We start from the raw sequence: 12819 nt of genomic DNA, 5'->3' as shown, positions 1-12819 counted from the left end.
TACCATTCACCCTGGACCTTCCCATAAAAAGCAAGTCTAGTGTGAGAGACTAAGGTGATGTCTGCAGTTTCTAGAACTTTTCTGGTTGTGAGACTTTTGTGGGTGAGCTGACTGTTTGTTTGGACCCCAGGTGGAAACCCAGAGGGAGAGGGAGAGGGTGTGCCAGAAGGAAAATGAATTCATATTGATTTGTATATTAGTAACTTTGTATTAATATAACATTTTTAGATGCAACTGTTTTGTTGTTCCTGCTGTTTCCTCCAGACCACACCTGGAATACTGTGTCCAGTTCTGGGCACCACAATTTAAGAAGGATGTTGACAAACAGGAACGTGTGCAGAGGAAAGTAACCAAGATAATCAAGGGTCTGGAAACCAAGTCTTGCAAGGAACGCTTGAAGGAGCTGGGTATGATTAGCCTGGAAAAGAGGAGACTGATAATAATAATAAATTTTATTTATACCCCGCCCTCCCTGGCCAGAGCCGGGCTCATGGAGGCTAACACCCCTTGCCTTTTCTTGTAAGACCTATTGCAGTCGTTAAGAGTCGTCAACAGGCTCATCTCAGCTATCTGCCAATCTCCCATTCCCACCACCCTTCTGAGTAATACCCCTCCCCACCTTCTCACTATATAGAAGGATCTGGCAACTTCTGTTTCAGTGTATCTGAAGAAGTGTGCATGCACACGAAAGCTCATACCAAGAACTAACTTAGTTGGTCTTTAAGGTGCTACTGGAAGGAATTTTTTTATTTTAACACCAGTAAAAGTACAGTAAAAACATAATAGGGGGGGAAACCAATTTAAAATACAGGTTAAAATGTAATTTAAAATGCAGCCTCATTTTAAAAGTAGCCCATAGATCAAAACCATAAGGGGAGGGAAACATAAGGGTCAGACCGAGTCCAAACCAAAGACCAGGAGGAACAGCTCTGTCTTGCAGGCCCTGCAGAAAGATGTCAAGTCCCGCAGGGCCCTGGTCTCTTGTGACAGAGTGTTCTACCAAGTTGGGGCCAGTACTGAAAAGGCCCTGGCCCTAGTTGAGACCAATCTAACCACCTTAAGACTTGGGACCTCCAAAATGTTGTCATTTGTGGACCTTAAGGTCCTCTGTGGGGCATACCAGGAGAGGTGGTCCCGTAGGTATGTGGGTCCTAGGCTGCATAGGGCTTTAAATGTCAAAACCAGCACCTTAAACCTGACCCTGTACTCCACCGGGAGCCAGTGCAGTTGGTAAAGCACTGGATGAATGTGATAGCCATCTCCAAATATATTAAGGGCTGTCACATGGAGGACGGAGCATGCTTGTTTTCTCCTGCTCTGGAGGGTAGGACTCGAATCCATGGCTTCAAGTTACAAGAAAGGAGATTCTGACTAAACGTTCGGAAAAAACCTTCTGACAGTAAGAGCTATTCGGCAGTAGAACAGACTTCCATGAGAGGTGGTGGACTCGCCTTCCTTGGAGGTTTTTAAGCAGAGTTTGGATGGCCATCTGCCATGGATGCTTTAGCTGAGATTCCTTCATTGCAGAGGGTTGGACTAGATGACCATTGGGTCCCTTCCAACAATGATTCTAAGTTATGTGTTGCTGCTTCTGTTTGCTGAACAACACTGAGAGATATTTTGAATACAGTCAGTCCTCATTTTGCATGGGGGTTCCGTTCCGGACCTCCTGGCCCATAGCAGCCGAGTATGCATAAGCCCATTCTGCACCCCCATAACATTTTGGAACTACTTCCAGATTCGGAGCACAACTGTATGTCATTTAAATGCGTCTAAATCAGGAGTTGCCTGTATAGTAAACAGTGTAGAAATTAAACAATCAATCAATCAATCAATCAATCGTAGCTGGCACCAATATAGAAGTAATTCTGTGCTGTGGTTAAAACAAACCACGAAAGAGAGTATCTAATTCATGCTTGAGATGGAGTGGAGAAACCCAGAATGCACTTCCTAAATGGGAAGAGAATGTTATGGCTGCTACACCAGACCAGAAAAACCATAAGAGCCCATGTGAGGTAATGATAGCAATATGATCACAATCATGAATATCCCTGTTGGATTCCAAGGGAGAAAGGTCAAGCAGCGGCCTCCACACCAGGTGGCAAACATGTGTTCTAGATTAACCACACATCCACATTAATGTACAGTGACTGTTCCCAATCTATATGCAAAAACCATTAATCTACTACGCTTATTTATAAATAAGTGAATAATTCATCTATCAAGAGCAAATAATAAAAAATCTAGCATCTGAAAGCAAATAAAAGTATTAATGAAATTCTTGTTGTGGAATATCAATGGATTCAAGGGATTCTTCCTGGCAGGCTTTGTTTGCTGCCCCTCTAGATTTATTCTTGTCAGGGAGACATCAGTGTAACATAAGAGGTAATTGAGCAATTGAGGCATTTACATTACTGGTTAAAATAAGAGTTGTTAGTTACCATTAGCAATTTCAAACCATTTTCAGTGGCTCATATATCTGATGTAACACTGATCTGGCATGGTAGAGAATTTGTTCAGCAGGTGAACCAAGACATAGGCTGGAAGAGGGGCCTACACACACCTGACTCTAGAGACATGCCACACAGGTTCAGGACTGACATGGCATTCTTGATCAAATAATTATGGCTTGAGGACACTATGATGATGATGGTGGTGGTGGTGGTGGTGTTGATGATATTTATATCCCACCTTTTCCCCAGTCTGAGCTTCCCTCCTTATGCTCTGACACTCCCCATCAAACCCTCTTCCCCTCCTGTGTACAAATTCTCTCATTCCATCCTTTGCTGCAAAGAATAAGGGGATCCCTCTGATACCCTGATCCTAAGTTGTTTATCTTTGTTGACAAACAACAAAACTACATTGTGGGAGTAACTGGCTCTCTTAAAAGAGGGAGTGCAATACTGGTCTTCCGTTAAGGCCAGGGAGTATTAAGGTTTGGGCACTACAATGTTTACCTATGCCAGGGTACGGTGAGCCTGGTCTGTGGCTAATCCTCTCCAGGTTTCATCCTTGTGGCTGCATAAAGGCTGGGCATAGTTACAGGGCTGGCACCTATGCCCTTCATCTCTTCATGGCCCTGCCGGTAATGCGTGGCTTGCAGTACAGCTAAGGGGGTAGATCTGTGCCAGCCCCATTTCCAAACATGAGGCACGGCAGCACAACACATGCAGCAATTACTTCTCACATTCTTTGGGGGTTTTTAGGCTACTGTCTCTGTATTCTCCTTTTCAAGGAGGCTGGGGGCATGAAGGGATGGGCCATTGTGAGGCTAGGGCAGTTTTTTCAGCAGCACCAGCGCTGGGTGTTGTTGAAAGGCAGAGCCACAAGCCATGTTGCTGCATTCTGCACTAGCTGCAGTTCCTGCCCTCAAGCTTATAATCTGAAAAGGACACACCATCAAAGGAAAATGGAGGAAGGGAGGAAGAAAAGAAAGAAAGCACAGGCACTATTTCTTACTTCCATGTTTGACTACCTCCCAAATGTCAAAACACCTTCTCAAATGTGGCTTCAAGGCAGCTGGATGCTGAGCTCACAGGATGGGGCCTCATCCTTCTTGGGCCTAGCAGAAATCTGCTTGTGTCAAATAAGTCTCATCGTGGAGGCATCATAGGACACCTAGAACAGAAGGACCTTGCCATACAGTGGTGCCCCGCAAGACGAATGCCTCGCAAGACGGAAAACCCGCTAGACGAAAGGGTTTTCCATTTTTGAGCTGCTTCGCAAGACGAATTTCCCTATGGGCTTGCTTCGCAAGACGAAAACGTCTTGCGAGTGTTCCGATTTTTCCCCGCTCCCCCCTTTTTCTAAGCCGCTAAGCCGCTAATAGCCTTTTAGCTGCTAAGCCACTAAGCCTTTAATAGCCGCTAATCTGCTAAACCGCTAACAGCGCTAATCCGCTAAGCGGGTTGCTTCGCAAGACGAAAAAACCGCTAGACGAAGAGACTCGCGGAACGGATTATTTTCGTCTTGCGAGGCACCACTGTAGAAGAAAGCTCAGATTTAAAAAGAGCCCTGGCAACACATCAGACTTCCAGGAGGATAGATGGTGGACTAATCATCTATTGCCAACACTCTGTCAACAGAGACAATTATGTGGCGATTAATGATAGCCAAGACATAAATATTGGTTAACACACACACACACACACACACACACAGAGAGAGAGAGAGAGAGAGAGAGAGAGAGAGACTGAGAGACTTGAGAGCAGATAGTTCTTCTGCTTCTCCTCAACAGGATGAATGGTTCCAACAGCCTCTGCGGCAGGGGGGGGGAGCCAGTGGGGGAAAGTAGCAGAGAGTAAAGGTAAGTGTAAATGGCCACTCACCTGGCTGCCTGCCACTGCTTTCCTTCCTCCTAACCAACAGCTGTACACTCAAACCTAGACCTTCTCCACTGTCTGTATTTGCAGATGAAAACTTAAAAGAGCCATTAGCAAATCGCACCTCAACAAGTCAAGATGATTACAACTGCCTCTTTAACTCCATTATTTGCAAAACAGTTTCCATAGCAGCCTAACACCGGAGTAATTATGCTGCTTGGAAAGAGAAAGGCAAACCTTGCAGAGAGACGTGGTAACTATGCAAGACTTTGTGTCGTTTATGAACAAGCAACCAAAAAACCCCTGAGACCCTTAAGTTCTCAGTTTGGCTTACCCTGTCCACTTTAAAGTGTGTTAAGGCAGTAATTAGTGTCCCGTGGGCTTAATCTATCCTGACAAATGAAGGGCTTTCCAGCTTTAGCTAAGCACTTATGCTTAGCCAAATGCTGAAGGAAGGGGGAAGCGAACAAACTTTCATGGCTGTACCTTCCTACTTTTCCTGCTGTCTCCCTCTTGCTGCCAGAACCAGTCTTGGTCAGCTACAACTACACCAGGGGTAGCCAACATGGTGCTGTCGGGCTTCACCTCCCATTATCTCTAACCACTGACCATGCTGGTTGGGGCTTGTGGGAGCTGTAGCCCATCAACGCCGGGAGGGCACTATGTTGTCTACCCTTGGACTACACCAGTACTGTCAAGAGAAGACAAAATACTTGTCCCATCATTACCCATGTCTTGCTGTCAAGTGGCCCGTTAGGTAGTCATTGTCGGCTGCAGTTATGCAGGCCATGGCTTTACAACAGGACTAGTTTGCTAAATAATAATAATAATAATAATAATAATAATAATAATTTATTATTTATACCCCGCCCATCTGGCTGGGTTTCCCCAGCCACTCAGGGCGGCTTCCAAAAGAATATTAAAACACTATAATACATCAAACATTAAAAGCTTCCCTAAACAGGGCTGCCTTCAGATGTCTTCTAAAAGTCTGGTAGTAGTTGTTCTCTTTGACATCTGGTGGGAGGGTGTTCCACAGGGTGGGAGCCACTACCGAGAAGGCCCTCTGCCTGGTTCCCTGTAACTTGGCTTCTCGCAGTGAGGGAACCGCCAGAAGGCCCTTGGTGCTGGACCTCAGTGTCCGGGTAGAACGATGGAGGTGGAGACGCTCCTTCAGGTATACTGGACCGAGGCCGTTTGGGCTTTAAAGGTCAGCACCAACACTTTGAATTGCGCTCAGTTCCTAGAAAAGCACCATCATCTTATTTCTGAAAAGGGAGAAGCTGTTGTTTGCCAAAAAAGCAATCTTCTGTGACTCAATTTAGCTGACCAGAGGAGTCCAGGCATGAAGCCACTGTTTTAAAAGCCTAGAAAAAACAGGACCATTGAGCATAACTTGCTTTATCAAAAGGATGCCAAAACAAGAGAGGAGGACACCATCCAAAACTGGCCAACAGGTTTTCCAAAAAGAGACATCATGTCATTTCCATTTCAGTTTAAGCACTGATTTTCCCCATGAAAATAACCACCTGCTTCAGAAACTTTACTGTGGCAACATTTCACTTAAATTTCTGTCATCACTCTTTGCCAACTGTACACTTGAATTTTCCCCAGCAATCCAATACATTAAAACAAAGCCAAGCTGTAATTAGTTTTCCTGGGTAGAAGGAATGGAGTCAGCAATAAAGATGACAAACCTGTGTTTTGCCAAGAGACAGAATCCATAATTTCCCTCTCTGGGATTTAATCTAGCAGTCTTGAATTAACACCTTAGAAAGCTGTATTAGAAACCTTCTTCGAGATTATACATTGCTTTAATTTTCTCTGGGAGCGTAATAGCCAAGGATTTAGCTGCTTCATCTGAGTAGAAATCTAAGAAACATAGTCTAGGGTCCATGGTGGGGAACATCGTGCCCAAGAGCCTAAACAGGCCCCCTAGGCCTTCCCATTTGGCCCATGAGTCTGTTTCAGCAAAGCCACAATGACCAAATAATATTACTCCTTTCCAGTGAAAGGGCAATTCCTTAGGAAAAACTGAAGGACTTCTGTAGAAGCAAAGCATACAGTTCCCCATTACTCTTTAAAAAATGAGTTTGCAAATTAATTTTCACGACATATATTATTCAAAAGGCATTAGTTATCATCAGTAGGCCATTTTATAGTTATCTTGGGTGTACAGCATGTAGAGAAAGGACCTATATAAACTGCAAGGGCATTGAGTGAACCATATTTTGAAAAAAGCTGAACAGCCTGCAGGAAAAATTATTAGCGTTAATTATAAGGAACTGAAAACATTGTTTCCTTAACAATTTCAAAGCCATTAATTCCTCTTTCCTCCATCCCACATCTCTTTACCAAACACTGACAGGATAGCAGTAGTTTATGGGATATACTGTGCTTATTCAAGGAGTGGGTTTAATTAACTTGCAACTAAAGTGAAGCTGCTCCACAGTAGGCTGTTCCCTGAATTCTTGACAGGTAAACCAGTAAGACCACAATAATATGTACCCTTTTAAAAAAAAGTGAAGCAGTGCAGTGGTGTTTTTATTTTTAAAGCATTTAATTTCAGTCTGTCTCCACAGACATGTCTATTCTGCAGCTCTGGAAACTTCAACCTTGTTGGGGGGAAAGTGCATACAAACTACCGTATGTATACAGAGGACTTTGGTGCAAATTCAAACAGAAAGTTTATAAATATTACCAACTTTATTTAAAAAACAGCATTGCTCATTTGTACAGTCAAAAAGTTAACAGTAAAGTAAAGTTGGCTTCCTATGTATATTAATTATATGTACAGAACAACTGTGCCCTTTTACACCAAATCCATTTCTGCTATGTGAAAAGTAATCAGCACCAGACAATATGCAATAAAGAGGAAGACACGCTGTTTTAGTAAAATTAATTTGGGAAATTTAACCGTCAGCTTGCAATGTTAATTCACAACAGTGCTCTTGAGTTCACTGGCAGATTATAAGCATTATGTGGAAACAAACTATTAACATCTAATGATACTGTGACCACCTGAGAATGGCTTCAGTAAAGCCTTTCACGGACATACGTCTCGAATGTAGCAATTCGTATTTATTTATTCGCATCATGTTTTATATGCAGGGAGTGACTTGCAGAACCATTTGTATTACTTTAATCTGAAAAAACAGTCCTGATGAATATGCAGTCATTTATCAAATGTGATTCACACAAGTGAGGCACAAATCACCTTATATATTTAGTATTCAAAAAGTATACAATAGTACTAACGACCCAGTGGGCATTGATCAGAAGTGGAATTTAAGTTAAATCTAATACGTCTGCAAATCCAGAAAATTCTTCCGCAAACCGGACCACTTTATTGAAATCCATTCGTTTTTTCATCAAACCCACTGCATGACATTGAGGAATAAAGGAGGGTGTCTCCTGCTTTAAGGATCAATTTGCAGTAAACACTAATGGTAATATCAAGATACCTGTATCCTGGGAAACTTGCAAATGCAAGGAACATTAATGTGTAGTAATCATTCATATGTTTCGGCACTACAAATGCCACATTGCTATTACATGCCACACACAACAAATATACATGCTCACTCAATTCCACTAAGGACTTAAAAAAAACACCCAAAAACGAAAACATGAAATCATTGTCCAGGTTACAAATTAAGGAAATGCAAAGATCTTCCCAAAAAGTGAACAGTGAAACATAATTGGAAGCATTTTACAAACGCAAAATAAAAATATACTTATAATGTAATATCTAAGTTTACATAGCCACCCCACAACATAAATTTTCTGGGAAGCTCACAAAAGAAATACAAACAGAACTAAATATACAGATTCACCTAGGTACATAATAGGCACGTGCTTTTTTAATCCTATAATTTAATTGCAATCCAATATGTAATGAACTAAATCTGACGTTTTGAATGGGATCACACTTGAATGAGAAAGGTCAGGAGAGCAATAGTGCCTAGAAAATATACCAGAAGTCCATGCAAAATTACAATCTCTGGCAGTAACCACCATTCAAATTAATTTCTGAACAACAGAGCACACATCTCTGTAGAAATCTCTACTACGTGGCTAAATATAGCACCTGGGTGAAACTTCCAATAGGTAACTCAAGAGCATATTGTTTGGAGGCATAGCCCTCTGATTCCAAGCACCTACAGCAAGAACATGCACCTTCAGTTCTCTCTGGAAGAATCCCAAGAAGAATTCCTGCTTGGCTTTCACATAACTATATCCCACCTCCCCACCCCTGAACATAAATTAATCACCCTTTTTTATTTGATTTAAAATGAAATAAAAAATCATTGCCTGCCTTGCCCTGGGACCTCCATTCCTCCTTTCACTTTCTGGCAAAATACCTCCGTAAAAATCTCTGTCATTTGCTTATTTGTCTCCCCTCTTGAGGTTCAAATAACTGGCACTTGAACATAACCAAGTTACATATGCATTGCACCATACCTTTCTTTTTTAAATAAATCCCAAACCTCTTAGGTGCTTTCCAAGGGCAGATTTATACCCCAGGTTACACATCTACACCACAATGTTAACCAATCAGGTCCTTCCCCCGGAACATGTTTGAATGTTGTTAGCCACTGTGGGCATTTTTAAAATGGAAAGGCAGAGTATAAGTGTAAGAAATATATAAAACACTGGCCATGCCTGACCTGGCCACAAACTGATTCATACTGACGAGATCCTCAATAACTAGACCCAGACCCTTCCTTGTCAGGTATAAATGGATACCCTGTTAGAGGGTTTGTCTTGGTACTCCAAGCATTTTGCTTTATGTGTTAGAGGCTGAAGTGGTGCATCATATCTGCGTTTCCCCAGTGGCGTAGCGTGGGTTGTCAGTACCCGGGGCAAGGCAAGTAATTTGCGCCCCCTAACCCGTGGATTTGCACCCCCTAACCCTAACCCCCAGATGTTGCGCCCGGTGCGGCCAGGGCCCCCTGCACCCCCACGCTACGCCACTGCGTTTCCCTTGTCCTCTTTTGTCACATTAGCTACACAGCTGTTTTTGTCACTCCAAAGCTAAGCCTTGGTCAGAAAGGTTGAACAAGAGTCAGTGTGACGTAGCAGTTGAGTTGCTGGACTTGGTTGCAGGCTCAGATTCTCAACTGGTCAGAAGCCTCAATGGGTGACCTCGGACCGGTCATCCCGTAACCTACCTCAAAGGGTTGTTGGAAGGATAACACAAGGAAGGCGGGAACAATGTATTTTTCCTTCCTTGCAGGATGCAAATATATACGATACAGACATAAAGAAAGGCTGGAGACCGTAAGGAATCTACTGATGTCATGGGCTCTTTGCTTTCCAAAGAGTCTGCCACCTCTTTGCTTTCCAAAGAGTCACTTAACAGCTCACTTGGAAGCTAGAGATGTAGACTGCAATCCTATGCACACTTACCTGGTGCTATGCAGCATTGTGACTTGTTTAACAAATAAAACATCTTTAGGATTGGGCTGCGTGGCTCTTGGGGGAAAAACTACAGAGGCTTTCTCTCATTGTACTATCATACAGAGAAACCAAACCTTGCAAGAGAGACTCCCAACAGTAGCAGATGTCCCTCAACCAGACATGAATAACAAGACCTCACCCATGTTGCAAATCAGCATTCATTTGTCACAGCAAGTGCCGCGGAAAGCTATACCAGAAGCACCTCAAGAAGAGAGCAACTTTGCCTGTCTGGTGGGATTTCTTTCAAGCATTCCCCAAGGTTCTCATTACCATTTCCTTGTGACCTTTCCTTAAGTACCAGCCTCTGCCAGAGGACAGATTTGTCACTGTGAGCTAAAACGTGGCTCTTGCAAGGTCTCATCCACTCAGCCCTTTGGAAAGGTGCACAGCAGTGGTCCTGTGTCTTTTCCCCACATGCAAGACCCTAGTGCAGTACAAATTCCCCCAGAAAGAGAGGCATATATGTAACCTGTCAGTCCACATTGTCTCTCTTAGGGACGGTTTCAAACCTCAAGCAAGCATCCCTAATTTATGCAAGAGTTCTTTCCTGGGTGACAACGTTTTCCGACACATTGCTTTGAATGCAACACACCCAACCCCTTTGCGGGCAACGTTTTGCCCCAGGTTATCCCTCCGCATCTTTTAAGCGCACCTAAGTTTATTTCTACTAACTATCCAGCCCTGCAGGGGAATTCAACCCGCAAAAGCCATCGCTCCCCTTGGAATACGGCTTTCTCCCCACCACCAGAGCAAAAAGGCTACCTAACACTTTTGTCACCCCCAAAATGAAGAGCTTTCCATGCACACAGGTTGGCACCTTGCATCTCTAGATGCTGCCTTGCCTCTTGGGGTGCATGGGAGATGCCTGCTTATATCCCGCCCGTCTGGTTGGGGGGGGGGTGACAGTGGTGCCAGCCCGGCAGGACTGGGGACATCATAATTCCAAGGCTCGGGATGAGCAGGGGGGGTCCTGCCTTCCTCAGGAAATGCACATTTCGAGGACCAGAGGTGGGGTAGGTTTGGGGGGGGGGCGTGAGGCGATCGCGTGCAGGTTACCTAACTGCCCCACGGACGGGGCTGGGACGCGCGAGTTTCCTCTCCTCCCCCCCCCCCTCGGCCCGGTGCGCCCTTAACCCCTGACTCACCGGAGCTCAACTGCATCCAGGCGCAGATCTTGTAGACGGTGGCCGTGTTGCAGAAGAAGAAGAGGATGAAGCTGACGATGCAGGCGATGACGAGCACCATGGAGAGCCCGATGAAGAAGGAGGCGGCTTTGAAGGCTCCCGAGGGCAGGCTGGAGAAGTCCGTGAAGCTGCCCTGGCACGTGAGTTCCCGGGAGAAGCCGCTGCCGGTGCAGAAGTGGAAGAGCCCGAAGTAGCCCGCCTGGGGCGTCTCCACGCCGTCGCCGATCCAGTAGGGCTGGAAGAAGCACACCACGTTGACGATGGCGAAGCAGATGGTGAAGATGGCCCACAGCACCCCGATGGCGCGCGAGTTCCGCACGTAGTTGGTGTGGTACAGCTTGGCCGCCTCCTGGGGCGGCAGCAGAGCCCCGGACGCCGAGACCCCGCCCGACGAGGCGACCCCTGGAGCCGCCCCCGCCCCCGACGCCCCCGCCGCTCCGGGCATGGTGGCCGAGAAGAGCCCCTGGCAGACGCGCCCCGCCGCCGCCGCCTGCCGCAAGCGCCAGCCCCGCTTCACGCGCCCGGGCGCCGCGGCATCGCTCCTGCTCCTCCCTCCGAAGAGCCCGGCTGGCTTCTGGCTGGCGCCGACCCGGGATGCGAGGGAGCGAGCTGCCGGTGCTGCTGCTGTCGCCGCCGCGCGCGGCAAGTGCACTGAACACTCCCCCTAGCGCAGCTCCGGCGCGGCGCCCGAGAGCCCGGCTTCCTCGCTGCTGCGCAGCCGCGCCCGGAGCCGGGGGGGGGGGGAGCGCAGAGACGGGGGGGGGGAGAAGCGGGCAGGCGCCCCTCACTCGCGGGCGGGGCGGGGAGGGGGCTCTGTCTGCCTCCCTCCGGCGCCCCCCGCCCACAAATGGCGGGAGCAACAGGAGGACGCAGTGGCGTAGCGTGGGTTGTCAGCACCCGGGGCAAGGCAAGTAATTTGCGCCCCATAACCCGTGGATTTGCGCCCCCTAACCCTAAGCCCCAGATGTTGCGCCCGGTGCGGCCGGCCCCCCTGCACCCCCCACGCTACGCCACTGGGAGGACGGCACGTGTCGAGGGCCCAGCAAGAAAAGGTATATATTTAATATATGGGGGGGGGGCCGAGAGGATATGTGGGTTTCAGCCTGTTCCCCCCCTTCTCCTTCAAATTTTTCCCTAATACATTTCGCACCGATAACATTTAAGTTTACACTTGTAAAATTACCCTGAGCCAAATGCTCAACAGGCAATGCTTTCTTCTGCCTCCCTGTCATCACACCATGGAGGGCAGCTGCACCTGTTGAATCGCTGGTAATAGAAGGGGGGGGACACATGCTAAAACGGGGGGGGGGGCAGAAACCGGGTCCTTCTGAATGGCCCTAGGAGCAGAAAGTTCTAAAACGGCTGTCAAAACGCATTAAAACATTTGGTTGATTTACCACAGCAGAATTTTTTTTTTTAAAAAAGGAAGCATCTTTGGATACCCATAAAAAAATTTTGCCCTTCCTGATGGCTGTGGGAACCCAATGATCTAATGGTGTAGCGCAGAACTTTTGTTTTTTTTATATAAAATTTTTATTGGTTTTTCACAGTTTTTATAAACACAAACATTACACAATAAAAACAAACAAACACATAAACAAACATGTATAATTTCAAATCCTTTTTTTCTTAAACCTTACTTCACCGACTTCCCCATACCTCCCCTTTACGCATCCCAATTTCCAAATTCGTTTCAGCAAATCCTACCCCTTGATTTTATCAGATTTTCCCGGTGTAGCGCAGAACTTTTGGGTTGGTGAGCACAAGTTGATAATCCCACAGGGAAGCCTGTGAGTGTGGTTTTGACCAATAATTGTAGCACAAAATAAAGCATTCAAGTGGGTGCCAAG

The 12819-nt window shown here is 46.0% G+C and overlaps 1 protein-coding gene across 1 annotated transcript in view; it reads right to left on the bottom strand.

Moving 5' to 3' along the window:
• LHFPL3 (LHFPL tetraspan subfamily member 3) overlaps positions 1–11414 on the bottom strand; it is a gene marked incomplete at its 5' end in the record, with an annotated part of 244742 nt that extends 233328 nt beyond the window's left edge. Inside the window, one exon of the mRNA XM_082241064.1 lies at positions 10931–11414. Within this exon, the coding sequence (XP_082097190.1) occupies positions 10931–11414 (484 nt within the window). The remainder of the gene's footprint in view (positions 1–10930) is intronic.
• Between the last annotated feature and the right edge of the window lie 1405 nt (positions 11415–12819).

The sequence above is a fragment of the Podarcis vaucheri genome (assembly GCF_965113315.1).
Source record: "Podarcis vaucheri genome assembly, chromosome: 10".
Taxonomy (NCBI): domain Eukaryota; kingdom Metazoa; phylum Chordata; class Lepidosauria; order Squamata; family Lacertidae; genus Podarcis; species Podarcis vaucheri.
This window is presented reverse-complemented; position numbering and strand designations above follow the sequence as displayed.